A 27845-nucleotide genomic window follows, 5' to 3' on the forward strand; every position below is an offset into this window, starting at 1 on the left:
GGGAGAGAGGAGAGCAGGGGGTGAAAAGATGGTAGGTTTCTTGGTTGGGGGTCGCAGAGGGAGCCAGAAGGAGACGGGGAAAAATAAAGCACCAGATTAGGAGAGAAAGAAAGCGGAGGATGCGGGCGGACGAGGGATGAAAAAGAGGTCGGGGAGGAGCGTCGGAGCAGCGAGGAGGCGAGCGGCACAAGAAAAGAGCCAGATGAAATGAAATGGGAGACTGTAGCCGGCCGAGGCGGCGGGGGGGCGCCGGGCCCGACACCCTTAGGGGTTATTGGGTCGTGGACAGCCAATCTCTCTCAGCTTAATCAACAGCAGCAGAGGTGATTGCAACGCCGCGGGGGACGGCTGGGAAAAAAAAGAGACGGGAGGGAAGCGGGTGGAACAAGATAGGAATGAACGGAAAGGTGCGGAGGGCTGGAAGATGAGGAAAAGATTGGGAGCGGGAGGGGAAGCGGGGGGGCGGCGGAGGACGGGGGGGCCGGAGGGAGATTGGAGGAGATAAGAGGGAGAAAGAAAGGAGAATTATGGCGGGGGAAAATGGGGAGAGACGGATGAGAAAGAGGAAGAGCGGCGACGGGAAGAGGACAAAAGAAGGGAAGACACAAAGAGGTGACAGATGGAGGGAGGAGCCGCCGTGGCAACGTTTTAGTCCCGGGATGCCGGATCGCATTTTCAGGGTGGAATATTCTGGATTCCATCCGAAGGCCGGCGTCCTAGACGGGCGTCGACGGCTCACCTCCGGCGGCTGAAAGGGTGAAAGGGTGATCTAGTCAAGACGCAGGCGAGGAGGAGACGCCGCTTCGTCGTCCACGTCCGTCATCCCCTCGCCTCGGAGCCGGAGCTCAGCTGGAACCCGTGGCTGAACCGCCGGCGCCTTCGTGAACCCTCACCTTCGGTCAGGGGGGGAAAGAAGCGGTGATGGGTTACATCTTTGAGTTCTTGCTGCACCTCCATTTTTAAAGGGTTTAGAATGAGAGCCCCAAGATGGCGGTTCCTCCAACACCCATGTGTGTATGTGTGTGTGTGTGTGTGTGTGCGTGCGTGCACACCCACCACCACCATTAAGACAATTCATGAGCAATTGATTTTGAAATGGTGGAACTGGGATAAATAAAGTCAAAGTGAGTTCAGCGTGGTTCGGTGTAAACACTCGACTCTCAGAGCCCAAAACACAAAGGCCTTTCCTTTTTTATGTCTTTATTTTACAGGAAGACTTGTCATTATGTACAATCTCACTTTTAACACCATATCTCACAAACGTTCATTAAAAAAAAAAAAAACACACGTTGGTCGAGACAAATGGTTTTTGTGCTGCGTGACAGAACGACAAAATAAATAATATGCAAACGGGCAAAAAAAATAATATTCTGCAGCCGCAACAAAGCTGTTGCTTCTTCAATATATGTACAAATGCGGAGCGACCGACGGAGCATTCACAAAACTTAAATATGCTAGAAACCCACGACCGGGATGAACATGTGGTCCGGCTGTGAGCTGAACTCCACGCCGATCGGCCGCGGCTCCATTATCCCAATTTCCTAAAAGCGCGTCGCCGGACGCAAGATTCACAGTTAAGAATGGCAAAGATGAGCTCGAATCCTGAACCATAAAAACTGACAGCGAAGCCAAAAAGCTAGAAAAGGTGTGCAGAGCTCGTGAGCTGTTTGCATCCCGCCATGAGGACTGGATTTCTCCAGCGCCAGACCACCGGCTGCGGAGCGTGGAAGCACCATGTGCTGCTATGTCTTGGAAACCGGCGCTGCGAGAGACACGGCTGGACGCGGGGACAGAATTATAAGGACTTAAAGTAACTAACATCAATGGAAGCCAAACGTGTTACTGTTCTACAAAAGCCTGCGACGGGGAAAAAGGTGACCCTCGATTCCCCTCCGACGTGCCGCTTTCAGCAACGTCGGCGTTTAGCCTTTAGCCTTTAGCCTTTAGCGTTAGTGCTAACTTCCACCCCGGACCACAAACAAAGAAAAACCAGGGCCAAAAATGCGCTGCGGTTTTCTGGGTTGTTTTAAAGTCTGCATAGGAACAATGCAGCCACCACTAAACTACAAATGACAGCGCGAGCTAGAAAACGTTCACCTTTTTTCAACGGTGTCGTCCCCTTTCCACGACAGGGCCACCTGCTTTTCGCTTTTGCAGATTAATAAAGATAACAATGATAAATGAACACAGATAATAAAAACATGTAAAATCACATTCCGTGCCTTCCTGCAGCTCCTTGGTTCGGAGCACATTTCTGGACGTGTGAAACAGACGACACCGTTGGAGTTTCTGAAAGTCCAACCAATTTGGTACATTTGAGTTTGACCTGCTCAAAGTACCGATTCTTTTTAACGGCTAAAACAAAGGGGTCGGTCAGCGGACAGGGACCCTAAAGCGCCACTTCTACCTATAGTTGACTGGATTCAACATGACCCGTGAGATCCGCCCGAGTCCGTTCCCCGTGGGAGCGGCGCAGATCACAGCGGGAAATCTGAATTTCACCCATCGGCGTTCGGGTTGCACGGACATAGAGCGTGAAAGTCCAGTCTTTCTGAGAGCCGGTGTAAAAAGGCACATTATCGTGGCGGGACATCGACAACATGATGGCGGAAGCGTTTTTTGTTTTTCCAGGACAGGCTCTGGAAGCGCAGCACCGGGCCGGGTTAAAACGGAGCGTATTTTATCCCCACGGATGAGAAGAGTCGGTTACAGGAGGTGCGAGCGAGCGCGGACGCCGGACTATGTTGAGCTCGTGAAAACAAAACGTGAGCCGAGATGCATCTGCGGCGCCGATCCTCATGGCAAACCTCAAAGAAAACCTACTGCATTTTATTAGTATTATTATTGTTATTATGAGAAAAGGCACCATTTGTAGCTGTCCGAACAAGCGAGCGCTCCGTGTTTCACTCCGGTGAGGACGAGGGCGGCAGCGCGGACCGGCGAGGGAACGTCTGAAAGCACAGAAACGCCGGTTTACCGCGGCTCCAGGTCGAAACGGCGAGAGCTTTGACCTCCGAGAGCTCCGCGGCCGTGAGAGGCTTCTCATGACAAGTTTCTGCCCGCTGCTGCTACGAGGACGCCGGCGACACGGCGTGGACCCGAGGGGCTCCGGTGGGAGGACCAACAGGGCCGGGGCTCCGACGTGCCACGCTGCAGACTCACGGTTGCCTCCTAAGCAAAGCACTATTACGTTCAGCTTCTAAACTGGGCATGAAGCGAAGCCTGCGGTGTCATGACTCGCCTACGCTGGTCCGAGCTTGTTTCGCTGGCGTACGACTGACACGGCGGTCTCTCCTCCTCGGGTCAAGGCATCAAGACAAAGGTTTCAATTCCACCTGAGTGTGCAGCTAAAACAGTGTCTGAGAACTAAAAGAATACAAAAAGAAAAAAACAGAAAGCCTCTGCTACCAGCTGACAACAAAAACTCAATCCTCCGTTTCGAGGCCGCGGAGCAAATTCTCAGATTCGACGCGGGAAATTCTACGTTCGCCGCTGAACGTTTCAATTGAAAACATCATGAGCGAAACCCCGGCTACCGTGACTTAAATCCAGAGAACATCCGCAGCGTCTTATCTTTAACCGCGACGGAGATCCGTTTAAATCCTCTTGCTTTCTCGGACGCCGTCGACCTCCATCGAGGGTTTGGACCAATAGAAAAGCCCGAAGTGCCGGCCGTGCTTCCCAGCGCCGCCACAGAGCGCCACCTCGGGCATGTTGCTTTGCCTTACGGCGTTTACTCAGAGCTTTAAGTGCTTTGACCGGCTGAGCCGCCTCTCTGGAAAACACAGAAAAGGGTTCCCCGACAGGAAGTGCCCTTTCCATTTTTTCCTTTTTGATCCGCAGAGGCTCGGGAGGTTCAGAAGGTCACGTGACGAAACGGTGGTCGACCCCGAACCCCAAAAAGCGGCCGGGACGGACCGGAGCCGGGCCGCGCCGGCTTTCACCGGAAAGCGTGCGAAGAGAAGATTTGTTAGCGTTACACAGCATCTACTGGGTTTTTTGTAAATATCCGAATCCGCTGAAAAGTGTAAGAACGGATGGCGTTCTGCTTTGGGAGCTTTTGACAAACGACGGTGTTCATACCAGAGGAGGTCCGGCCCAGACGTCTGCGTCCGGCTTCGGACTGGAGACGTCCCGGTGTGAGCGCCCGACAGGTCATCTTTTCATGGCGGTGGAGGATTATTTGGCAGCGAGAGCGTTTACATCTCCTAAATGACTCAAAGCCGTGAGCGGACGGAACTCCAGGAATGGCGGCCGGTAGTTTCTAAGCGTCCCCGTTCCCCTGGCGCTGACATGCAACAGAAGCGCAGCAAATACAAAGGAGGAGGTGTTCTACATGGTCTCCTGTCATCACCACTGGTGGTTGTCCTGCAGCAGCACCAGCGAGAGGAGGGGGAGCGCGGGGGTTTGGGGGCGCCGGGCGTTGGTTTCGGGGAACGTAAGCGAGGGGACTGTTGGGGAACAGAAAAAGTAGTGCAACACTTTTTCCCCCCGTGTCTCGGATGAGGTTCTGCAGAGCGGAGTCCGTCTCCGGCTGCCGTCTTCCTGGTTCAGCCATTGAGGGGGGGTTCTTTTTTTGTTTTTTTTTGCCTGGAACCTGCTTTTCAAATAATTTAACTATTATCTGTTCCGTGTCTTGTTAATGATCTGAACAATTTCTTTCAGTCGTCAATCAAAATGTTAAATCCTTCAGGGGTTTACCGGTGACCGTGTTCCACGCTGCTCTTATCATCTGAAAATTGCATTTTTCTGTGCATCCAATCCTGGATGTTGCTTTTTCATTGACTCCCAAATGCAGATTTACAGCCGGAGCTCCTTTTCCGGGTGACGGTTCGGCACCGAGCTGCTCCGAGCCACGAGCTGGAAAGACTGTGTGTGTTTTCTTGTGCATCTGAATGGTTTGTTTCTGTTTGTTCACAGACAGCAAAAACTGCAGGAAGGGTATCACTGTGTGTGTGTGTGTATGTGTGTGTGTGTGTGTGTGCGTGTGCGTGCGGACACACTTGTTTCTATGAGAGTTTCTGGTTTGCAAAGAAGGCCTTGGTCTCTCCACAGGTTGGATTGGTGCATAGCGGGCAGCGCAGGGTCAGCTGGCGGGAGCACGGCTCCTTGGTCTTCAGGTGGGACTGGACCAGCTCGGCCAGGGCCTGGACACACACACAGAACCGGTCAGCGGGTCCGGAGCGCCACGGCGGAGCCGTATCGTGGACCTCGAGGAATCCTGAGGTGGAACAGGGGTGAGTAGAACTAAAAGGAAGATGGTGAGAAGCCACATTGGCACAGCGTCCTGTGGACTAACGGGAGGATTCACCAAAAACCGGTCCGTGCGACCGACCCTTCTGACTCAGGTCGGGATTCTTGCGGTCGCCGCCGCTGGCGGACGTCGGCGGGCGATGCTACTCGCGGAGAAACTCGGACCGAGGAAACCATTCTTCAGTAACTACCGACTAATCATCCTCCGGCTATTGATTTCTGCACTGGGGCTCAGATTCAGACCGGCGAGGTCTCTGAGCGCGGCCAGCTGGGCCGCTCACTTCTACTGGAGTCAGCGCCAAGGGTTCCCATTGATCTGCACCCTTCCTTTAATAAACCCCACACACTCTCACACACACACACACACACACACACACACACCGGCTGAAGGAGCGGGCTGTTGTGAGGAAGGTTGCAGGGCAGAAGACGAAGGAGGGAGGCGATGCAGAAACGGGATGGAGTGAAGAAGAAAGACAGGGAAGAGCGAAGGGAAGGAGGAAGACGGAGGGAAATGAAGGACAAGGGAGGAAATCCATTTATTGACCATCTTCAGCCTGGACTTCACTAACTTTCCAACACGAGCCTCAGCTGCACTTCCTCTCTATCCAAGGCCTCGTAACTCCACCCTCTCTTTTTTCCATTAAACACTTTATTCGTTTCATTTTCAGGTTCCCTCCCGCCCTCCATGTCCTCTCCCATTACCTCCCTCCCGCTTTGGAACAGACACACACGCTCTTTAAACCTTTTATATATCCAATGAAAGTAAAGAAGTTGTAGTCCTGATTGAAGGCTGTGTGCACTAGTGTGTGTGTGTGTGTGTGTGTGTGTGTAAAACACACCTTCATAAAGAGAGGGTTGCCGTTGAGTGACTCTGCTCTCCTGATGTTCTCGACGCCGCACTGATGAGGAGAAAAGAGAAAGCCGTCACTTCTGATCTGCGAAAGATCCGTGCCTTCGCTCCCCGAGGAGGGGATTCGGGCATCGCAGATTTTAATCTTATTTTCACTTTGTTTTTTTCTTCAATCCATGTTTAGAAGAAACACAGATATAAAACTCTGAGCTGAGGAGGTTCACTGAGAGGATCGGTAACGGACCGATCTTTGATCCACAGAACGACGAGGAGCCGCGGATCGATGTAGCGGCGGAGCGTTTCATTGCGTGCGTTAAGATTCGCGGAAGGAACGGCGAAGGCTTGCGTGCAGAGACCCCGGCGACGGAAGGCAAGCGGAGGCTTCCTACCTCCTCTCCCAGCACTTGTCCGTACTCGATGTCCAGCTCGTGCAGGGTCTCGATGTGGTCGGAGGTGAAGGCGATGGGCACCAGCAGGATGTTCTTCTTGCCTCGCTCGCAGAGACCCTTGATCACCTCGTCCGTCTGGGGGCCGAGCCACGGCATGGGCCCCACCTGCCGGCCCACACACACAACCACACCCGCTCATTCCGCCGCCCACAGGAACCCGGCTCAAACCGCGGCCGTCGTCCTCAGCGCTCCGGTTTAACTTCAGTACATGACGGCGGTCGGATCGGGCCCAGCGTGTTCCACACACCGGTGTGAATGCAGTAAAACCAAAACCCACCCAACCGTCACCTGTGCCGTTCGATCCGAAAAGGAATCTGCCGTCGACCCCGAGGAACGAGGACTCGCATCATTCTGATCCGACGGTCCCGGCAGCGGGACGTCACAATAAAATCTTAAAATCAATCCTAAAAGCCACAGGTAACCAGGGAAGGTGAAGTGTGTTTAATTTCAGACTTAAAGGACAGCTTCACCGTGTTTGGTCGGGGATCTTTTCCGCGGCGCCGTTAGGCAGGACGGCGGCTCCATCTTGTGGTCAATTTAAAAAAAACAATATTCACCGACGGCGGGATCGATGACCATGTTTTTACAGCTCGATGTAACTTCGGTCAGAAAACTAGCCTTTCCAAGCAGTGGCCTCTTTGAAGACACGTACACATTATCAGTGCCTAAAATACATTTCTTCATTTTAGAAGCAGACAAGTCAAGCGACTCCATCGCTGAGTTTAGGAAAAATAAGGGAACAGAAAAATACATTCACTCTAAATATCACAGGACATTTTATGTGACTGCTGATTGTCACGTTTTGTTCCGGTAAAATAACCGTAAAAATAACATTTTTGCTGGACGGAGGGAAAACAGCCTGATTCTGGGGTGTGAAACCCGATGAGTTTGTGCCGATGCAAAGGTCGGAGGGCAACAAGCTGACGCTGAGGCTCCTGAGGTCAAGTCAGTCACTTCAAATATAACAGAAATCAAGGCGATGAAAAAAAAAGATGTTCATTCTCCTGCAGGCTGGAGCCGACGTCCTGCCATTGACTGTTCACCCTCTCACACACACACACACACTTCAAATCAAGCTGCTGAATGAATGAATGAGGGTTGAGCTGAGCCTGACTATGACTCTCAGACAAGCCCCGTCCATAACGATAGATTCCGATGTTTGCTAGAAGAGATTTGTATTCCCAGTTACGGGGAGATACATTTCATAAACCAGGTCAACCAAAGTCTCCACGACTTGAAAGGAAATCTGGACCGCAGAAGCGTCCCGCTTGGTCACGAATATTCTCGAATATTAAGACCAAATAACAGCAGAAAACTAAACTCAGAAAGTCTGGGAAGAGAAAAGCAATATGGATTAAGACTGACGTGATTATCACTTCATCCAAATAGAGTTTGAACGAACCATTTAAGGACCATTTATCTTCTGCTGACCTCCATGTGTGTTTTCTGAATTCTGATCATCTTCCCGTCCTTGAGGTTGACAACGTCCGTTCACATCAGAACCTTTCAGAACTAATGGTCAATTTCCCATGTGACATTAAGCATCAACATGGACCGTGTACCCTGCATCTTGACAATTGTGTGTGTGTGTGTGTGTGTGTGTGTGTGTGAGTGTTACTCACCCTGGACTGCCACACGAGTCTGTAAGGGTTACAGTGGTCGAGTCTCTCCATGACTCTCTGGACTGTGGCTCCCACCTCCTGAGGATAGGGGTCTCCTCTGTTTACAACCTGCAGAGAGAAGTTAGCGTCACCGGCCGCTAACTGAGCTCCGGCTACCTGAACTTCTACTTTCCGCGCCGGCCCTGAGTCGTACTCACAGCCATGGGGAGCGAATGGGCCGAGAACAGGATGACCACGTCGTCTCTCTTCTCCTCTGGAAACTTCAGCAGCTCGTTGTGGACGTGCTCCGCAAAACACTGCGTGCACACAGGCGCCGAGCCGTGAATTATAAGAGCGCGACGACGGGCGAGTCCTCGGTTCCCACGTACACCCGAGCGTGTTGAGATGATGCTAGAGGGTTGCCATGACGACCTGATGCCAAACTCTTTATTTCCACATCATTTACATGTTTGTTCTGCTGAAGCCAGAGAAGAGGCGCTGGCACGGCGAGGACCAGGACGCTCTTTAGCGACGGAGAGCAAAACTCAATGGAGACCATTTTATCAACCACGTTCATGGACACACCTTCACAAGGAGCAGCTCCTGCACAAGTTTAAGACACTTTCTTCTAGCAACTGTGTGTGTGTGTGTGTCTTACCTCCACCAGCAGTGGATGTGTGGGCCAGCGGTCAATGACACTCCAGAGCATTTTGGGCCTGTCTCCTCTGTTCCTATAGTAACGGTAGATGGCGTTCAGGCTGCTGCCTGTTTAACCAAAAAGGTAAGAAAACATGATTTTCTATTAACAGTCATGTTCCACTGTGTGTGTGTGTGTGTGTGTGTGTTATGCAAAATGACACTTCATCCTTGGCTCTGGGTTTTTTCTATTTTTGTCTCTACAGTGTGTTTAACCAGACAAAGTAGATGAGTGACAGGTCAACATGCAGACATGCAGCAGGACCGGCATGTTAAGAGCTCATATCAAATGACGTCCAAGTGGAAAGAATTAAATACAAGTGGGAAGATTTGCACGTGGACACATTGAGGTTTGCTGTTGCGCAGCACCAAAGGACATCGGAGACCCCGAAGACTTCTGCTACTCCTACTTGTTTGGCTGGCAACACATGCTCCTGACTATTTGTACAAAAGCAAAGAAACACGTCGGGAAATATAAAAAGATCGGTGTTCGAGATGATTTTGTTGCCGTTTCCTGTGCTTTCGACTTCTCAGACAGGAAGAGACGTGACCTTGCTGGCGGTAAATACGAGCGAGCACAGGTTAAACTTGTTCAGAGAATGGAAATCTACGGGAAAAGCTTTTCCCCGGCGACCGGGAAAGTGTCACTAAGACGCTTTTCCTACCAGCAGTGAGCGAACCAACGACCGTGCACGCACGCACGCACGCACGCACGCACGCACGCACGCACGCACGCACGCACGCACGCACGCACGCACGCACGCACGCACGCACGCACGCACGCACGCACCGAGCCTTCCAATTCTATCCCGTTCACCTTTAAGCAGAGTAGGAATGGCTGTGTGAGCCTGGACCTCAGCTGACAGCAGCCTTTAACCTTCCACGCCATTTACTGACAGGAACATCTTTCTTCTTCCTCCCGGTCGCTGCAGTGCTGCAGTAGTTTGTCGTGTCACCGCATTTGCAGAAGCGGTCGCGCCGGCTCACGCAGTGTTTCTGTTTATTGACACACTGTCAGTAACAGGAGCGCTTTTCTTCTGTTTGTCCAACTGACTGCATGTGCTGATTCCTCTTCCTATTAATGAGCAGCTCCTTCCACAAATGCAGTCAAGTAAGAGTCATGAGCCTGTTCTCTGAGCGCAGGAGCTCCTGTTTCAGGACGCTCTGAAGAACTTCTCTATCTGTGTCCAGGTCAAGGCTACGACGACGGCGCCGGGATACCACCCGTCCACCCCCTCGGCCCGAAATGTGCTTTCAGAGTCTGGAGGACGTTGACATGTTCAAACATGTCTCGGAAGATGCACAAAGTAAAGTAGTTGAGCTTTCAGAGAGCTGACCCTTCAAGAGACAGACACATTATTTGTTTATCCAAAGCGAGGAGCTGCATCTTGGCCAGTCATTCACAGGAGAGTAAAATAATAAAGCAACAGAGTCGCAAACAAGTCAAATAACCATCTGCTGCTCAGCAAACAATCTCTCCTGTCAGTATTTTCAAGTGGAAGCTCCGGTACGATGAGCGAAACCAGCAGCAGGTGACAAGATCAGAAGTACTGCGCCTCTTTGAATACACTCAAGTGTGTGTGTGTGTGTGTGTGTGTGTGTGTGAGGGGTTAATCAGAGGCTAACATGAGGGTCCACCCTTCACCTCTCACGGGTCAAGAAAGGTCTCACAGAAACAAAATCCCTGAATAAAAAGGAGAGAATGGTGGAAAAACATCTCGCCCGCTTTATTTCTGCGCCGTTGTTCTGAACGTCTTCTGGCTTGGCTGCAGTTTCACACCCAGTTTACTGGACCGACTTCGTCTTTACTTGATAACCTGTAAGTCTTCTTCCGTCTTCGACGAACCGGCCTCCTCTTCACGCATCCTGTCCTCTTCCATCCATCCATCCATCCATCCATCCATCCATGACCCTCCTGTCATCCTTCTCCCCAGACCTTCTCCCTGCTTTGTCCACATCCAAACCCCTCAGTGTGACTTTATCTCCAGAACCTCCAGAACATCCAGGACATCCACCACGAGCCATCCCTGTGTGCGCTCACATCTCCACCCGTTCCAGCCTCCTCGCACATGTTTCTATACCTCTTTTCCAGTTGTTTCGCTTTTTTTTTAAATGACTACTTTGCTGAACATTTGCAAAATAGCAGCCATTTAAAATGTTTATTCCACCAGTTTTGGCCCCTGAACCTCAGCGCGGCAAAAGCTCAATGAATCGCCGTCGGCAGAAGAACCGAAGAAGATTCATTTCAATGTGACATGATCACCGTTCTCTTCAACTTTGGAGATGTATTAAAAAAAAAAATCATGATATCTAATATTTAAGGACTGATTATTTTCCCCGAGCCACAGGCTACCCACGCCCGCTGTCGCGGCTGCTTGGACATGTTGACGGCCGTTCACCGGACCGGCCCGGCGCTCCTGCTTCTTCAGCTCCACAAACTCACCGGCTTTTTATTTTGAAACCCAGCGTTAAATGACGGGGAAAAGGAGAGCCGGACGAGGCCTGAGCTCCGGCTCTGCTGGGACTGACCTGTGGTGGAGCAGCTGTACTGAGGATACTGAGTGAAGGCCACGGCTCTCTCCACCCCGTCCTTCTCCATCTCCTCAATGGCCTCCTCCGTCAGCGGCTGAACATACCGGAAGCCGATGTAGAACTTGTGAGGAGCTGGAGAGAGACAGGGACGGACGGACGGACGGACGGAGGTCAGAGGGGCATCGAAACAGGCGAGGAGCTTCGTCACATGTTTGAAGGTTTAGAGAACAACCGGCGAGCGCCACTTTCAAACCCACACCCGAGATACGTCTTATCAAGGAGGCGTGTTGAAGGCGTGTGAAGAACCGCTCCCTCACTGAGCCGCTATCTCACACACACACACACACACACACACACACACACACACACACACACACACACACACACACACACACACACACACACACACACACACACACACAGCAGAGAACTCATGTGAAGCTGTTGTTTTTTCCAACATGTAAACCGAACCATCATGCTGGAGTCACACTCAGGAACTTCCTCAACCGCCGTAATGTAACTCTGCGCTCGACGACGTCAATTGAAATTTCCTGAGGCCTTTCTCGCGCCGCTGTGGGTGTACAGAAGCTTCCGGCAGCCTGTGGCGCCCACCTGTCTCCGGGCTCATCTCGTCCAGCAGCTTCACCATCCCCTCGCCCTGCATGGACGTCCAGTGTTTGATGGGCGAGCCTCCTCCGATCTTACTGTACTGCTCCTGGATCTTTGGCGTCCGCCGCTTGGCGATGAACGGGCCCAGTTTGCTGCCGGACAGAGGGATGGAACCCCATTTCATTTATTTCGCTCAAAACATAAGAGAAATAAACCCGCCTACATCCAGACTCCAAAACCGTCGCGACGTATTCCGTCTCGTTTCCAAGAAACGTTCTTCGGCGCAGCCGTGGCTGAATCTCATCAAATAAAGTTTTTCTCTGTCTTTCATTGGAAGTACTTGATATTCCGCACTTTAAGTGACTGCCAGATAATTCCCTGGTTAGAATGCCGGAGCCCTGCGGCCGAGCAGAGCCGGTCACCTGGCTCTCAGGGGGTTGTCCGACCCTGCGACCCTCCGACCCTCCGACCCTGCGACGCAAACACTTCCAGTTTTCACAACACGTGTCGACAGCGCACGTGACCAAGTTTCGCATCGGCCGTTGTGAAACAGAGCGCTGGGAGAACCTTCCCCACTCCTGGCCAGGAAGACGTCTCCCATTAGATTCTAACTAACCAAACGGTTTGTGTGTGTGTGTGTGTGTGTGTGTGTGTGTGTGTGTGTGTGTGTGTGTGTGTGCGCACTGCATACTTTTGCACGGGGAGTTTCATCAGATCGGTGTCCATGAAAAGCCTCAGCAGGAAGTCGTGCACGTCTTCTAGTTTCTCAGGACCTCCCATGTTCAACATCAGAACGCCCGTCTTGGGTTTCCTGCAAAGGAGAGCCATAAAAAGATGCAACAATTAGCAAAACGAGGGTACACACGTGTGTGTGTGTGTGTGTGTGTGTGTGTGTGTGTGTGAGGTTACAGGGAGAAGAGATAAAGAACGGAGAGGATTTGAAGTATGGAGGGAGAACAAAGGAGAGCGTGAGTAGAAATGTGTGCAAGAAGGTTGGAACAGCTGGAGATGAGAGACAAATGCAGAAGATGAAGGGTGGAGCAGCCTGGAGGTCTGGTGGAGACACCAGATGAAGATGTGGAGGTTCTCTTTGGGAGCCAGGAGGACGGACAGGCAACGCACCGCACACCAAAACAAACTCTTTGGTTTGACTGACCGGATGGACACTGAGGATCTGAAGGGCCGGACAGTTAGGCTTCCAAATGGAAGCGGTGACTCATTCCAGTCACGGCTGACCATTAAACTCCCGCTTATCCACATTTTATCTCCAGTACATGAAGGTTCAGTCCCTGATGCTCTATTCTAAATGTAAAGAATTTTTTTTAGGAGTCAGTACAAACCCCCGCTTCAAAAAACACTGAACAAAATCCCAAAGGAAACAACAAGGTATCCTTTGAAAGTCAGGTTTAAGTTTGAACCTGTTGGTGACGTCTGATGGAGCCCACCAAGAAACTGGAGTTTATCAAGAATATCTCAGCTCCACTCAAAATTAAAAACACAAACATTTCTGGCTCTATATCACATCTGCTGGGTTTACCAAGACATCCATCATCCATCCATCCTCTGCTCACAGGGTCATGAAAACAATGTACCCAGGACAGTAAGACATCCCAGAAAACTTCACACACTTGCAAGTCATCTTACGAGGGTACATTTTGTTTGTCGTGTGTGTGTGTGTGTGTGTGTGTGTGTGTGTGTGTGTGTGTGTCACCTGTTCTCCTGGGTATCTGGCGCCACAGTCCGGGCCAAGGCAGCGGCGGTGGAGCGTCCTCTGGTGCCGAGGCTGATGCTGCTCCTGGCAACTACAGGAGGAAAGGAAATCACCCACTGATTTACCCACAGAAACTCCTAGCAACATGTAGAACCATCCTCCATACGGACGAAGCCTGAAAGGATGTTGACGCGATTAAAATGTGATTTAATCAATCACACGAATGTGAACTACCCAATTAGTTCCTTAACAAGCCATTAAAAATCCCCCCCACCCATGTGGAGCGTGTGACACGCTTCATCTGACCCCCGGCGCCCCGGCTTCAGTGTGAGGCCCCTCACGTTTCTGGACTTCTCTAGAATTGTGACGTCGTAGATCCACCGCTGGTGATGACCGGGAGAAGAAGCTTCTGGTCTCTTGTCACACACGTCCAGCGGTGAAACCGTGTGTGAAAAGGCTCTTCAGAGACGGGCTTTAGAAACCATTTCCCTTCAAACGAACCACATGACCGGAAACGCGCTCGTCCATTGTTCTACCGGGATCGTCCAGATCAATTTTGGAGTCATACTATGCGGAGTTCTTGTCGGAATCATCTCGACGAGGAGTCGCCCGAGCTCCTCCGCAGACGCCATGCATCATCTGTGGATGCACGTCACTCACCACAGAGGACTGTCTTTCAGGAGAATTGCTTCGTTTTAGAGAAAAAAATAATCTGATGTCTGCTTTTACTCTAGTGGAGCAGCAGATGTGTTCCAGTGTGTTCATTTTCAAGGCGGGAAAAGAAGTCCTATGTCCACATCCTATCTGTCACATGACCTGACCCACTGACTTACATTGATGTTTTACTCTCATGATGTTGCTCACCGTTACAGTGTTCAACGGTCTTGAAATGAAGATAGAACAGCCTTGACAGGAAAGCATATTGCAGAGATAAGACACAAATGCAACTATACTACAATAACGGCGTGCACGGTGCACGGTGCACCCATGGGTGCTCAAATGGAGCCGACGATGTGCCGCAGAACCGAATGTGATGAACGAAGCCATTTCGATTTCTATTCCCTCGACCACTGAGATCAAGCCCTCCGTCCGGCCATCTGGACTCTGGGAGGAAACCCAGCAGACACGGGGAGACAGAAAGGTCCCCATGAGGAGATCCAACCAGGGTTCTTTGGCTGCCGGGCCGAAGCCCCGACCTCCACGCCCTGGAAGGACGGCAGCAACATGGGGAGATAGGCTTGGTAAAATGCAGGGACAGTCGAAAATGGTCAAGAAAGGTATTTTGAGGTGAGAAGTTACAGTGATGGATGTAAACAGCTCCATCCATCTTCTCCCACTTCTCCAGAGTCGGGTCACAGGAGCAGCAGCCGGAGCGGAGAGGCTTCCCTCTCCCGGCCACATGGTCCGGCTCCTTTGCGGGGACCCCGAGGTGTTCCCGGGACACCCCGCCGAGGAAACTCATTTCGGCAGCTCCTGTTATTTCAGGGCGCCGCCCACAGCCGGTGACCGTAGGTGACCTCACCTCACCAGAGGTACAAGGGGAGCTTCACCTTCTGGCTCGGCTCCCTTTTCATTACGACAGGCCCGGTAAAGAGTCGGCATCGCCGCAGACGCCGCACCGATCCGGAGCAGGACCTCCTCCCCGACCCCGAGGGGGCCTTCCACCCGGCTGAGCCCCGGTCTCCGATTTGGAGGTGCCGATCCTCTTCCCGGCCGCTTCGCGCTCGGCTGCGAACCCTTCCTCTGAGAGCTGGAGATCGCGGTCCGATGAAGCCGACGGAAACGCATCACCTGAGAAAAGCAGAGACTCGATCCTGCGGCCCCCGAACCGGATCCCCTCGACGCCCCGGCTGCACCCACAAACTCCGTCTGCAGAAGTTATCAACGGAACCGGCGACAAAGGGCGGCCCCGGCCGAGGCCGACTCTCACGGGACTTCCTGCGGGACAACGCCTTCTCCAGATCCACAAAACACATGTAGACCCGTCACGGCAGACGCTCGTGGCCCCTCGAGGGCCCCATCGAGGGGGTGGAGCCGGTCTGCCGTTCCACGACCGGGACGAAAACCACACAGGTTCTCCACCCTGAGGAGCTGAGATTCTAGACCCTGAGGAGCCCGAGGTTCTAGACCCGGCAAACCCCCGAAGTACGAGATCCTGAGGAAATGAGGTTCTTGAGCCGGCAGAGCCGAGGTTCTGGACCCTGAGGGGCCGAGGTTCAAGACCCTGAGGGGCAATGATTCTAAACCCAGAGGAGCAGAGGTTCTCCACCCTGAGGAGCAGAGGTTCTCAACCCGTCGCACCCGAGGTTCTAGACCCGGCAAATCCGAGGTTCTAGACCTGGCAAACCCCCAAGGTCCTAGATCCTGAGGAGCTGAGGATCTGGACCCTGAGGGGCCAAGGTTCCAGACCCTGAAGGGCCGAGGTCGTCGGCCCTGAGCAGACCTGCTCATGGAGGCTGGACTTGGAGCACACCTTCCCATCACCAGCGGCACCGTCCCGGCATGCAGGCACCGCGGCGGGGCGTGTGATCCAGGACGGGCCTCCGGGTCTGGAGGACCCCCCCGGTCCTCTTCCCCCCCCGGGGTCCCGCCGCCGCCGGGCAGCTTTTCACCGCCGCCGCGTCTTGATGCGCTTTCATAATCCGAGCTGCAATACCCGCGCCGGCCGCTAGGGGGCCGCGGCCGTTACGCAAGTTGCAACGCAGCGATTGTGTAACTCCGCTCCGCCACCGTGACAGCAAACTTCCAACCCGCTTGGTTTCCTCGCAACACTTTCCACCTTGTTTTTCCCAGCAGTAGCAAAGGTGCCGGATAATTCGGACTTTAAACAAGAGTGTCGAAGCGAAGCCTCCAATGTGTGAGAGCAGCGTGCGGGAGCGCTCGGCTAGCGGCGGAAGCGCTACTCGGAACGGGGCAAAATAAAGTGTTAGCGAACGCGTTCAACGGATCGGATAAAAGAGCATCGTCAGCGTGGACGCGACTTAAACCCGAGGTGGTCGCAAACGATTCCCGCCGCCGCCTTAATACCGTCGATGTGCGGTAGCGCCGCTTAAAAGTTGTCGCCCTAACTTTTGGTCGCAGATTCTGACCGGAAATGATCCGTGCCTATCGCGTCCAGCTTGACGCTCCTTTGAGAACCGCCAATGTCACCGGCGTGTTTCTGACTTCAACGTGAAACTATTTCGCCGGCGTTGCACACCGCCACTTGAAAATAGACTGAAACCGACCACAAACGGCAAGGGTTCAGTCGGCAGAACTCGACTGAGGGGTTAGGGTTGCGATGAAGGCTTTCTGAACACACCTCCGGTCGGGCTAACTTAGCTGTATAGTCCGACTTACATTGAATTAAGCGAGCGGCGCTGCCCAGGACTGCCATCGTCATAATCTTCCGCTCTTCCCGGCGAGAGGAAACCTCTTGTCACACTGATACGAAGCGGCGGCACTCGTTCAGTCCACGGGCTGGTCCACGGGTGTCCCACCGCCTCGGACGGCCAGATTCCTCCAACTGACTTCACCGGCTGGCGACCCGACAACCCCGTCAAGATACGGAATTGAACTCCCCTACTTCCGGTATGGTTTCTCTTTCCGCCCGAGCCAAGGCTTTGGCGGGACTTAAGAGGAACACTTTTTACAAACAAATAGCTCAATTTTTCCGACCAAAACTAATGTTCGTTCTAGTTATCTCTTTCCACGGCGAGGTGTTTTATACCGCCGTCATCCTCGAGGTGAATTAGCGTTTCCTTCTCTCTTGTTCTGACTTTACCTTTAAGCTTTTATTGTGGCAACATTGATACATATCCGGTTTAATCTTGTTTACGCTATCGCACTTGACATTCCCCCCCCCTTATCGTTGCAGTGCGTCACACCGACGTTACAGCCACACCAGGGACCGTGTGTGCGTTATTGATTAATTGATTGATCGATTGGTTGATCGCAGTGTGTTGTGTACATTTATATGCGGAAAAATAAAAAACATCATTTTTGCACATACTCCAGTCACATGTTCAATGTTTCCAAATCCAATGTGATGCTTGTTTGTGTTTAAAGTGTCACTTGCATGCAGAGCTCAATGATCCAGACGTCATTATTACTTGCTCTAATACTCTAATACTGACTATTTCCTACCCAGATATCTTGAACCAAGCAATGAAAAACAGCCTCAGACATTCTAATCAATGATGTATTTTCCAAGAACAATTCCTTCTTCCTGTCCCATCAACTTAGTGACAAACAAATGGCAAACCAATTGGAGGAAATGTGTTAAAACATGAATAAAGAAGATACCACAGCGCATGTAAAGTCTATCGCCACTTGATTTGCACTCATCCTTGCACGTGCACTTTGTGAGTTGCACACCAAGCTGCACTCAAACGTCTTATTGCACCGTGTTCACATTCATCGGTAACAATGTTGGACACTCTTCAACCGGCACATGTCCAATGCACCGCCGACAGCAAAGTGGGAATCTCGCTATACGGGGAAAGTCGTTTCGACACCGTACACTTGACAATAAACAACAATAAATATATGAATCTCGAATAAAGAGTGAAGTCCTGAATTGTTTTCATCGGAGCTTCAAATGCACAACCACATCCCTGCACATAAAGCCACGGCAGCTAGGTCGCCGTGACGGATGATTCAGAGGAAAAGAAATCCTTTAGACCATCTCTCATCATGGATATTTATTCTTTGGGCTCAAGTTGACCGTACCACAGCTGCTTTCTCATTTTGGTCGACCGTCATTTTATTTCCCGGTGCCACGCAGGAGCGAGGTTGAACGCCTGAAGCAAACCGAGCGGTCCGGACATCGACATTTAAATCCCTGGACTCGGTTTGACCCCGAAGCGTTTTGGTGTTGCGGCGGGTCAAGAACAGGAACATGCATCCAAATTGAAGCGCTGAGGAGGAAGCCGGCGTTCAGATCAATTGGTCTTATGTTTCCTCAAAGGATGTGGAAATGCTCACTTTAACCGTTGAGAAAAGGCAGACCGATCGGTCGGCACCGTCGGCCCATGCACAAAACAACAGCGGTGTTTAAAAAAGGCAGCGTTCGAGGGGCTCGAGACATGCTTTTTGTTTCGGACCCAAAGAGGGTGCGTTCGACTCCCCAGGGCATTTTCTGCATTTTGCAACCCCCTAAGTTGAGGGGGGGCCTGCAGAAGAACCACAGCGAATCACAAAGTTTTCATTACCGATGCGATGATGACAAAAAGCCAGAGTTTGGTTCACCGTGACAAAATGACCATGGAGGCAGCGGAAGGAGGAGGAAGAGCGGCGGCAAAAGCATAGTGTAGTGGTAGATTTCTGAGCGCCTCAGTGGTGACCTGGGCCTTCTTCAGGACTGACATTTATTACAGGAAGTAGGACAGGGGACGGCACAACACCACTAATTTAGACTCGATTTGATTTTGTGTTGCGGTGAGATGTTTCCAGGCGCGCAGACGGACGGCGTGCTCAAGGTCGGCAGCGCTGGATGAACCGTGGGTACAGGCAGACGTCTCGGATATGATGTCTGTTCAGCAGCCAGGTGAGGAAACGCTCCAGACCCAGACCGTAGCCGCCGTGAGGACACGTGCCGTACTTCCTCTGAAAACACACACACACACACACACACAGGACCGTCTTTTTAACAAGTTGCATTTCCCGTCTTTACCACTGAGCGCAGCAACAACACATTTACTGTAACCGAAACACTGATAATTGTACAAGAGCCGCCAAACTGCACATCAATACGATGGCTGTTGTGTATATTTATTATAGCAGTGAAGTTTTTCGGGCCTTTTCTTGCCCTTTGAAATATTTGCAATAAAATGCTTTTTTTTCTCTTAAACAAAAGTGCATTTTGTGCACAACAACAAACACAGTTTGCTAGACCGACAATCTAATACTCAAGAGTTCCGGGGAGCATTTCTTCGTCATGAAAGATTCCCGGCCTCTCGATGGCGCCACACCGCTGCTTCCCCTTTCGGCTCCGGGACGAATGTTGCAATCGGCTCATTGAAGATTTGCGAAAAAGTCTCTGGGCTACTTCAACTGGCTACGGTGAGACGTCGTATTGTCGGGTTCTGCATGTCACAGGACGTGCACGGGATAACGTCATTAGCTCAATCAGTTGTGAACTAGTCATGGCAGCCCTATATCGTACGTCACAAGGATTAGTTGACGTTTCCCTTTTCGCTAATCCAACAACAAAGTCCATTTAAGATAACAAAAATAGAAAACGGGTAAGTTGTCGGGTTACCTGGTCTGTGTACCAGTAGTACGGGGTCGGGTCGATGCCCTCCCTCTTGTAACCGGCCAGCAGCTCGTCAGCATCCCAAATACGCATCGAGCCTCCGACGATCTCGCCAACATTTGGCATCAACACATCAACCTGCAGACACACACACACACACACACAGACATTTAGATAAAACTCAAGGTAAATGTCACTTCCCCGTCTCATTTAGTCTTAAAATGAAATTGAAAAACATCAACACGTCATTGAGGCCTTTTACAATTAATCAAAGAGCGACTGCACACAAAATCAATGGCAATAAATAAACGGTGTGTTTTCATACCTTTTTAATTTACAACAAATACGCGTTCCAGTGTAATCATGTATGCGAAGCTGAATGGACGCTGTGAGGTTCTGGTGGACGGGTACGCACCGACTCGGTGAGGCAGGGGTTGTCGGAGCAACGCTGCATGTAGAAGGATTTGATCTCGGCGGGGAAGCGACACAGCAGGATGGTCTCGTTGATGGTGTCGGTCATCAGCCTCTCCGGAGCCTCGGGGATGTCCTGGGGGACGGAAACCATAACTCACCACTGAAACACCGAGAAATAAACTTACGACACCTTCCCGTTGAAAAACAAGCATCCTCTTATGGGAACGTTCTAAACGTTCTTCAGGGAGCCGGCGCTCGTCACGAGCGGGCCGAGATCCGGAAATGTCTGACCTCTCCAAACTCATAGTAGGTGCCGTTTTCCTTCTTGACGTCGTGCTCTCGGAGCCACTCGATGGCTTCGGAATAGTTCATCCGCCTGAACGGCCTCTTTGGGGGCTTGAAACTCTAGAAGGCACGGCGGGGGGAGACATAAACAAAACATCTTCACCAAGTAGCTGATTAGAAAATCCTGAAGCTGAACGCACCCAGTGAGCAAATTCAAAACGGACAGTTTATCCACCGTTAGAAAGACTTTCCATCTCTGAGTTTCAGACCTCGCAGCCTCTGGAACAAATTCAAGAGCAATTTACTGGATTTTGTTTGCTTGCGATACAGGAATGGACTGTTAGCTCCATGCATTTAAAAGATGCAGAACTCACTGGAGATCCATCCCAACGCACTAGGATTGTCAGTCCTCCTACGTCAGCGCAGACCGGCCTGTAAACGCGGGGCTATAGATTCAAACTGCAACGTGTGCAGCGTAGAAACGGGTGTCCTTGTATAGTGAAGTTCCTACTTTGCTGTGTGCGGTGCATTGGGATATGTGCTGGTAGAAGAGCGTCAACATTATTAGAAATATGACGACGGATATGAATGTGAACAGTGAGTAGAATACAATGCAATCAGGAGCACGGGTCATACTTTTCTTTGAGATTAAGGTCCTGTTCTTTCAACGTCTCTCCGATCAAAACTAATAACAATAATGAAAATAAACGGTGAACATTTTTATAAAAACACCGAAGGGATATTCATTTATTCCGGCGATCCTTTGGTGAGGGACTCCGTGAGGTTAGAAGCACGTTCAAGAGCTGCTATTGTGACTTACGCCGTCTTGTTTGGATTGTTTGTTTCCATTTACTTTATCCATTGTTATGAAAATATTTGACACAGCACAGTTAGCTTTACTGTTCAATGTGAAACGGTACTTATTCTCTGAACCCGTGTCCATGCTGGAGGACATATCCTGCTCTCAGCAGAAAAGTTTGTTTGTTTGTTTAGAAGTTTATTAGGACAGTGTACAAATACATTAAGCACAGAGGCAGAGATGTTTGTACCAGATTATAGCTCATAGCTAATTTCCTCTGTGCATATGATGTCATAGTGCACATAAGGTCAAATCAGTAGCGTGTCTCAGAGCGGGGTTTCCGCCGCTCGATCAACCGTCTGCCGTATACAGGAAGAACGCGGCATACATGGACACCAGTTCTTCCTGTTCCCGTGCGCACCGTCGGACGATCGCACACGCGCATCTCTTCGGCAAAGGAATGTCGTCCATCAAGACGCCGCCTCTTCTTTGGGCATTAAAACCCTTGAGGTCTCCTGCAGACTTCTCTGTACTCTGTGACGCTCGTACCTTTTGGGGCCTCCAAATAAACATCCAAAGACCAATCTGAACACTCGCTGTTATTCGCCATCTTTCAACATCATCGTTCTATTTGTTTTTACCGAGTACGTATGAGACGCTGTATGTATGTATGTATGTATGTATGTATGTATGTATGTATGTATGCACGCCTGTGTGATGCTTGTCCAGAATCCATTTGATCATTTGGGTTTTCCAAATGTGAACATCTCTCTGTTTACAAGCTTCAAAGAGCCTACTGTAGGAACGGTGAGTTTTCAAAAGATTCTCAACCCCGAGACGAAGCGTCGGTCCGTCGGACAGTGTGACGTACCGGGTTGAGGTCGTAGAGCAGCTGGCCGGCGGGGGACTTCAGCACGCGGTCCACCACGTCGCAGACCAGGTCCTCCAGCCTGTTCAGCAGGTCGTCAAAGCTGATAAAGGGACACTCCGCCTCGATGTGGGTGTACCTGGATACCACGGGAAATAGGCACCGTCAGATTAGGGATAAGATCTCACATTAACAACCGCTGTCAATGTTTCTATCGATAGTTTATATGAATAAAGGTCCATCTTTTTATTCTAGCTCAGTCAGAGACAGAGAAGCCCATCATCTGACAGGCCTGAGTCCTCGACAGGTCAGCTTTTCTTGTCGTCAACAGATTCCAAAAATCCATCTGGATCCGCTCAGGCTACAGAGCGACACAATTACGTGTCTTTATAGGAAATAAAAGTTCAGGTGTGCAACCTTGTGCTGGGAAATAAAACAACTTTTCCTTCAAGCTGCTCCCCTCAGGGGTCACCACAGCCAATCATCTGCCTCCATCCAAAGCTTCTCCTCAGCATCCTCCTCTCCCCCTCCATCCCTGAACCTCCTCTCTGGACTTCCTCCAGACCTCCAGCTCCACCCTCAGCATCCTTCTCCACAGATCCGTGTCCAAAGCATCTCAGTCCATAACCTGTACCGTGTGCTGGCCATCTGATGGACTCCTTCCTGATCCATCCTGCACGGCCGTTCTCTCCTCCGTCTTTCTCACTTTACCTTCATTCTGGAAGATTCTTGTTTTTTTTGTTTTTTTTTTCCCCCCCACACCTGACCCTTTTCTCCACTCAGTCCAACCTGCTTGCACACCTTCAAACAAATACATATGCTCACTGAAATCAATCTCTTGAGTCTCAAAAAAGGAAAAAACTATCAGCCTCTGCACTTCTAATGCACCGGAACGTACCCTTTATATCCAACTGGAAGTTTTGGTCCAATCAAACTGATAAAATAATTGTTTTGCCGTCAAGGTCGACATAGTTTTTAACAAAATGAAGTTTTTTTTGATTGCAAAAGAAGCCAATGAGCATTTGGGACCCGGTGTGGTTGAAGAGAAGGGTGAAGTTCACTGCAACTTCAAGATGTCACACTTTTGCACTAAGTGTAGAAATGAGAGCAATTCTCGTTCACATAGCGACGTCGTGGTGTCCAAACGACCGGTAAAAAAAAGACCGTTTGTATCCGAGTTCAACAGATCTGCAATTCCCAGCGGAGCCGGTTAATGCGCTGAAGAGGGTTCTCACTCTGAGAGGTGTCTGCGAGTGCGGGACTGCTCCGCCCGGTACGACTGGGCGATGCAGAAGGCGTCGCCCAGCGCAGGTATGCAGGTCTCCAGGTACAGCTGGGAGGACTGCGTCAGGTACGCCTGCTCTCCAAAGTAGTTGAGGCCAAAGAGCGTGGAGCCGCCCTCCACCTGCGTCTGCACCAGGGTCGGAGGGAAGATCTGGAAAACGACCAAAACAACAGCGATGAGAAATCGTCTATGGCGGATAAAGGCGGAGAGTCTGGCCCGGATTCAAGATGGACGGCGCTTCCGACGCATCGGCCTGGACCCGACCTCTTTTTCAAGGAAAACAAATCAATCGCACGGCCATTTAATGGTGCTCGCCTCATGGTAGCCACGCTCAAAGAAGTGGTCCCTGAAGCACTGCGTGACAGCCGACCGGACCCGGAGGATCTTGGAGATGTTCTCCCCTCGGATCATCATGTGTCGGTTGTTCAGCTGGACGTCCACGTCCGACTCCTCGTTCACCAGGTTGTCGGCGCCGCCGGCCGGGGCCAGGCCGATCAGCTCCCAGAAGTCGCAGTGCAGCTCATGACCTCCGGGAGCCTGAAGGAAGATATTCAAGTTCCAAAAATGGAAAAGGGTAGTTCCTTTTTCAAGCAGATGTGAAAGTGACAGAAAACGACTTGACTAATCCTGATTGAGTTTCATCGCTGAAGCTCTATCTATATCTAGTTCTGTTTCGGAAAATCATATGCTGATCGCTCGGATCCCATTCAACAATTATATTATATTAATATTTGATTTAAAATCTCTGCCCGGAGTAACACAGTTGAGTCCCACTAACACAACCCCACCCTGAAGCCTGGAGATATTTCCATGTTGCATGTGCAAAAAAAAGGTTTCCATTGTTTGACCATCTAAATTTTTGTTTCTATCAACTAATCTGACTTAAACTATGGAGCTGCTTAGAGACAAGAAGAGGCACACTCCACATTCTGATTCTAAGTCACCGCTGTACGTATTGTTTGTTTGTTTGTTTGTTTGTTTAGGAGTTTATTAGGACAGTGTACAATTCCATTAAGCACAGAGACAGAGATGTTTGTACCAGATTGTAGCTCATAGCTAATTTCCATCTGTAGTCCTGGACAATACAAATATAAAACTGTACAAAATAGACAATATATATAAAGTGGTTGATGTCCACTTTGTTCATAAACAAGGGAGGGAGCAGAGTTTCACTTGTGCATGTGAACCCCGTTCGAGTGTGAGTGTGTGTGTGTGTGTGTGTGTGTGTGTGTGTGTGTGAGATGACCTGTTTCCCCTCTGGTACAGGGGTGACGGTTCCGTACAGAGCCACCGTGCTCTCGGTGGACAACACCAAGCCATTGTAGCACTGGCACTGAAGACAAGAGCAGGACACAAAGCCAAAGGTCAGGACTTGGAAGAACAGATGTGACACTACGTGGGTTATTTGGATAATATTAAGGTTTCATTTGTTTGAGGTTTATAAATATACAATACACAGGTAATATACAATAGAAAGTCCAAAGCCTGTCCTACCAGCTTATCAGAAAGGACACATTGGAGGAATCCAGTTCCATCTCTGAGCACCAGGAACATCAGGTTCTTTCCTGCAGCCAAACAAAGCTTACGTGTTGATGTGGACCACAAACCCTTCAAACGGTGGATTCATAATGCTCGTGGCGCCGCTCACCCTGTCTCCTGAGCCGATGAACCCAACCAAACACTTTGACTCTCTGCTCTCTTTTTGGGCCCAACTGGTGGATTTTCACCTGCAAGAACAACCAACAATTGTCCAAAAAGAAAAAAGAAAAAACACACCTATCACAGCTCCAGAGACTAAACCCCCATCTCCTTTAGACACACTATGAGAAGCTTGGGGGTTTTGTGTGCAAAATTGAATCATAGATGTACTTGGGGAAGTAGTGACATTTTACTTTCATTTTCTTTTTGAGAACTGGATTTGTGAATACGTTCAAAAATAGAACCGCGTGTATAATAACCCAATGCTTACTGTTTAATATCAAAGAAAGACAAGCAACTGTAAATGCTGTTAAGTTGATTCTTGCCATGCTTTACTGTAAACACACCTGTACATTTTTTTTTTCTTTTTCTAGATTTGGCTTTATAATCACAAAAACGACAACACTCATCAACTGACGACTTGTCCTAAAAGCGAAGGACTTACCGTTTCGGGTTCTGGCAGGCTGGGATCCTTTTCTATGGTGATCTTCTTGGCTTCTTCCAAATTCTTCTCCCTCCTCTCAGTGTCCTCTGCCTGCACAACAAACAGAGGACACGCATTCAAATATCGGCCTTTGACACAAAGGAATAATTCTTGAGCGCGTTTTGATTAGTTTGACTGACTGGAGGAAGAAATGTATTGATACGACAGGGAGAGCAGAAGGGAGACGCACCTCCTTCTTTTCTTTGGCATCATTCTTCACCCGCTCGCGGTTGAAGGCCTTCTTTGCATTCTTCATCTGTGTCTTAGAAATAACTGCCCAGCGCTGAGTGTGAGTGAAAGTGGGGGATATAATTCACTTGTGACAGAATAGAATATGTGGACGTCGTGTGAGCCTGTGGTTGTGATGTCACGTAAGCTGTGGTTTCACTTAACATCTGACAGCGTAAAAAGCAGCGGCTACGACACTTGAGTCGACCCGCATGTTTTGATACATACAAATAACTACTGTAATGTAGAATTCCCTGAGGTAAGATGACTTAAAGATGAATCGTGCGGTCGCCCCCTTCCTATTAAATCTTGCAACTATTTGAAAACCAACCAGTGTGCGACACTCATATACAATGGGAATTCCTTTTTGCGTTTCACATCAAACTCAAAAAGATTTACCCCACATCATAAATGGCAGTATGGAAACATTTTAATGACGGTGAAAAGGGCCAATAAATACAAAGACAAACCTCTCCCTCGTTCTGTGAGTCAACATAAATGGTGGGCAAAGGCTCCTTTCCAGCTGCCAGCAGAGCCTGGTGAGGTTCACACACAAACAGGGAGACCCTTGTAAACAATGATACGGATTAGCATACCGTTTAAACTATTTGAATGATATGTTCAGCAGGACAGACCCTACGGTAGGAACATTTTGGCTTACCTTGAGGGGTGTTTTGAAAGGTTTCTGCTGTGAGCCATCTCCCTCCTCGTCATTTCCACACTTGTCCGAAACATAGAGCTCTCCTGAGGACAACAACAGCCACCTCATAAAAGAATGTAACAGCACTGACATAAACCTAAGTAACGCAGGTCTGCACAGCCTCTCTAGCCTCAGTCATTATGTCAAATAATTGCTGAGACCTACTTTTCGATCAATTCATTTGGTCAATAAAATCAGGGTGACGATGAATTGTTTAGCATAGCACGGATGCAAAGTGAAAATGTGTATATAGTGAAATTTAAAACAGGCAGGCAATAATACTTGGAAGCACAAAGAAGCATCGAGGCGCATCAGCACAATTACAGCAGCAAGTGTGGAAATACACATCGCCTTAGCTGTTACCTCGATATACACATGTTTCTGTATGTTCTCGACAGCGATGTGTTTCTACCTCAGAATAAAGCCCACGGATGTGTCGGGTGTTTACATCATCTGTCAGAACGACACACCACACCATGTTAGCTTCCGGGCTGCAAAATGACAGCTTTCATTACCTCGTAGAATACTTCTCATACCTTTCGTCTGTCACGGTTACTTTACGGGCTAGTCACCAATCAAAAAGTGAATAACTCCGAGTGTGAATGAATGCAAACCCGTCGATTTATCCGTTAACGTTAGCCTGCTTGCTAATTTCCAAGCATTCCACTAACTGATGCAATACATAGGACGCACATGTCTATGAATTCAGCTAACTAGCCGGCTAGCTGGCTAGCCAGCTAGCCAGCTAGCCAGCTAGCTAGCTGGAAAAGCGTCTATTTCTCACCCACTGAGACCTGTTCCACACCATCCGTTATGTCCGTCGCCATATCGGTATGTGAAGTGTCACGGTCCGCTGAGGACAACACCTGCGAACTTAAAAATCAAATAAAAGCCTGGAAGCGACGGTCGGCGGTGGCTGGGAAGCCGGAGCATACAGCTATGGGCCTTCCGCAGCTCGCTGACAACGACTGGACTGGGACGGCGGAGGCGGTGTCTTCCTCCATGCGGAACAAACAAAGAGCGCTCATTGGCTGATAGGTATACGTCACGACACTGCGGCGACGATGATTGGTGAAGGTCTTTGTCAGTCAAAGCATGGGCAAGGCTCGGTCACGACTTCGCACATGCGCACACGAACTTTCGTTTTG

General features: G+C 50.2%; 2 protein-coding genes across 4 annotated transcripts; both read right to left on the reverse strand.

Moving 5' to 3' along the window:
* Nucleotides 1-4744: 4744 nt before the first annotated feature.
* fech (ferrochelatase) lies at nucleotides 4745-17241 on the reverse strand. Its single transcript, XM_086170530.1, has 11 exons — nucleotides 17041-17241; nucleotides 13702-13792; nucleotides 12682-12801; nucleotides 11994-12142; nucleotides 11379-11513; nucleotides 8812-8918; nucleotides 8372-8470; nucleotides 8175-8282; nucleotides 6493-6657; nucleotides 6093-6152; nucleotides 4745-5147 (listed from the first exon to the last, which is right to left on the reverse strand). The coding sequence occupies exons 1-11, from the start codon at nucleotides 17081-17083 to the stop codon at nucleotides 5010-5012; spliced, it is 1215 nt and encodes a 404-aa protein (XP_086026656.1). The 5' UTR covers nucleotides 17084-17241; the 3' UTR covers nucleotides 4745-5009.
* Nucleotides 17242-18998: 1757 nt separating this feature from the next.
* On the reverse strand, nucleotides 18999-27677 carry nars1 (asparaginyl-tRNA synthetase 1). Of its 3 annotated transcripts, none has more exons than XR_015107937.1 (16): nucleotides 27482-27673; nucleotides 26659-26741; nucleotides 26468-26533; nucleotides 25960-26052; nucleotides 25731-25820; nucleotides 25236-25314; nucleotides 25082-25152; nucleotides 24834-24920; nucleotides 23903-24124; nucleotides 23538-23737; nucleotides 22306-22441; nucleotides 20642-20755; nucleotides 20352-20483; nucleotides 19943-20074; nucleotides 19590-19766; nucleotides 18999-19287 (listed from the first exon to the last, which is right to left on the reverse strand). XR_015107937.1 is itself a non-coding variant. In XM_086170529.1 (15 exons), exons 1-15 carry the CDS (start codon nucleotides 27522-27524, stop codon nucleotides 19156-19158), a joined length of 1680 nt encoding a protein of 559 aa, XP_086026655.1. In that variant the 5' UTR covers nucleotides 27525-27677; the 3' UTR covers nucleotides 18999-19155. The 3 variants fall into 3 exon arrangements, 1 of the variants encoding a protein (XP_086026655.1); XR_015107936.1 differs by having other exon boundaries at nucleotides 19580-19766; XM_086170529.1 differs by lacking the exon at nucleotides 19590-19766 and having other exon boundaries at nucleotides 27482-27677.
* Nucleotides 27678-27845: the final 168 nt, after the last annotated feature.

Source organism: Fistularia commersonii, chromosome 23, assembly GCF_037954325.1.
Source record: "Fistularia commersonii isolate RoL2024-O1a breed Wild chromosome 23, RoL_Fcom_v1.0, whole genome shotgun sequence".
NCBI lineage: Eukaryota > Metazoa > Chordata > Actinopteri > Syngnathiformes > Fistulariidae > Fistularia > Fistularia commersonii.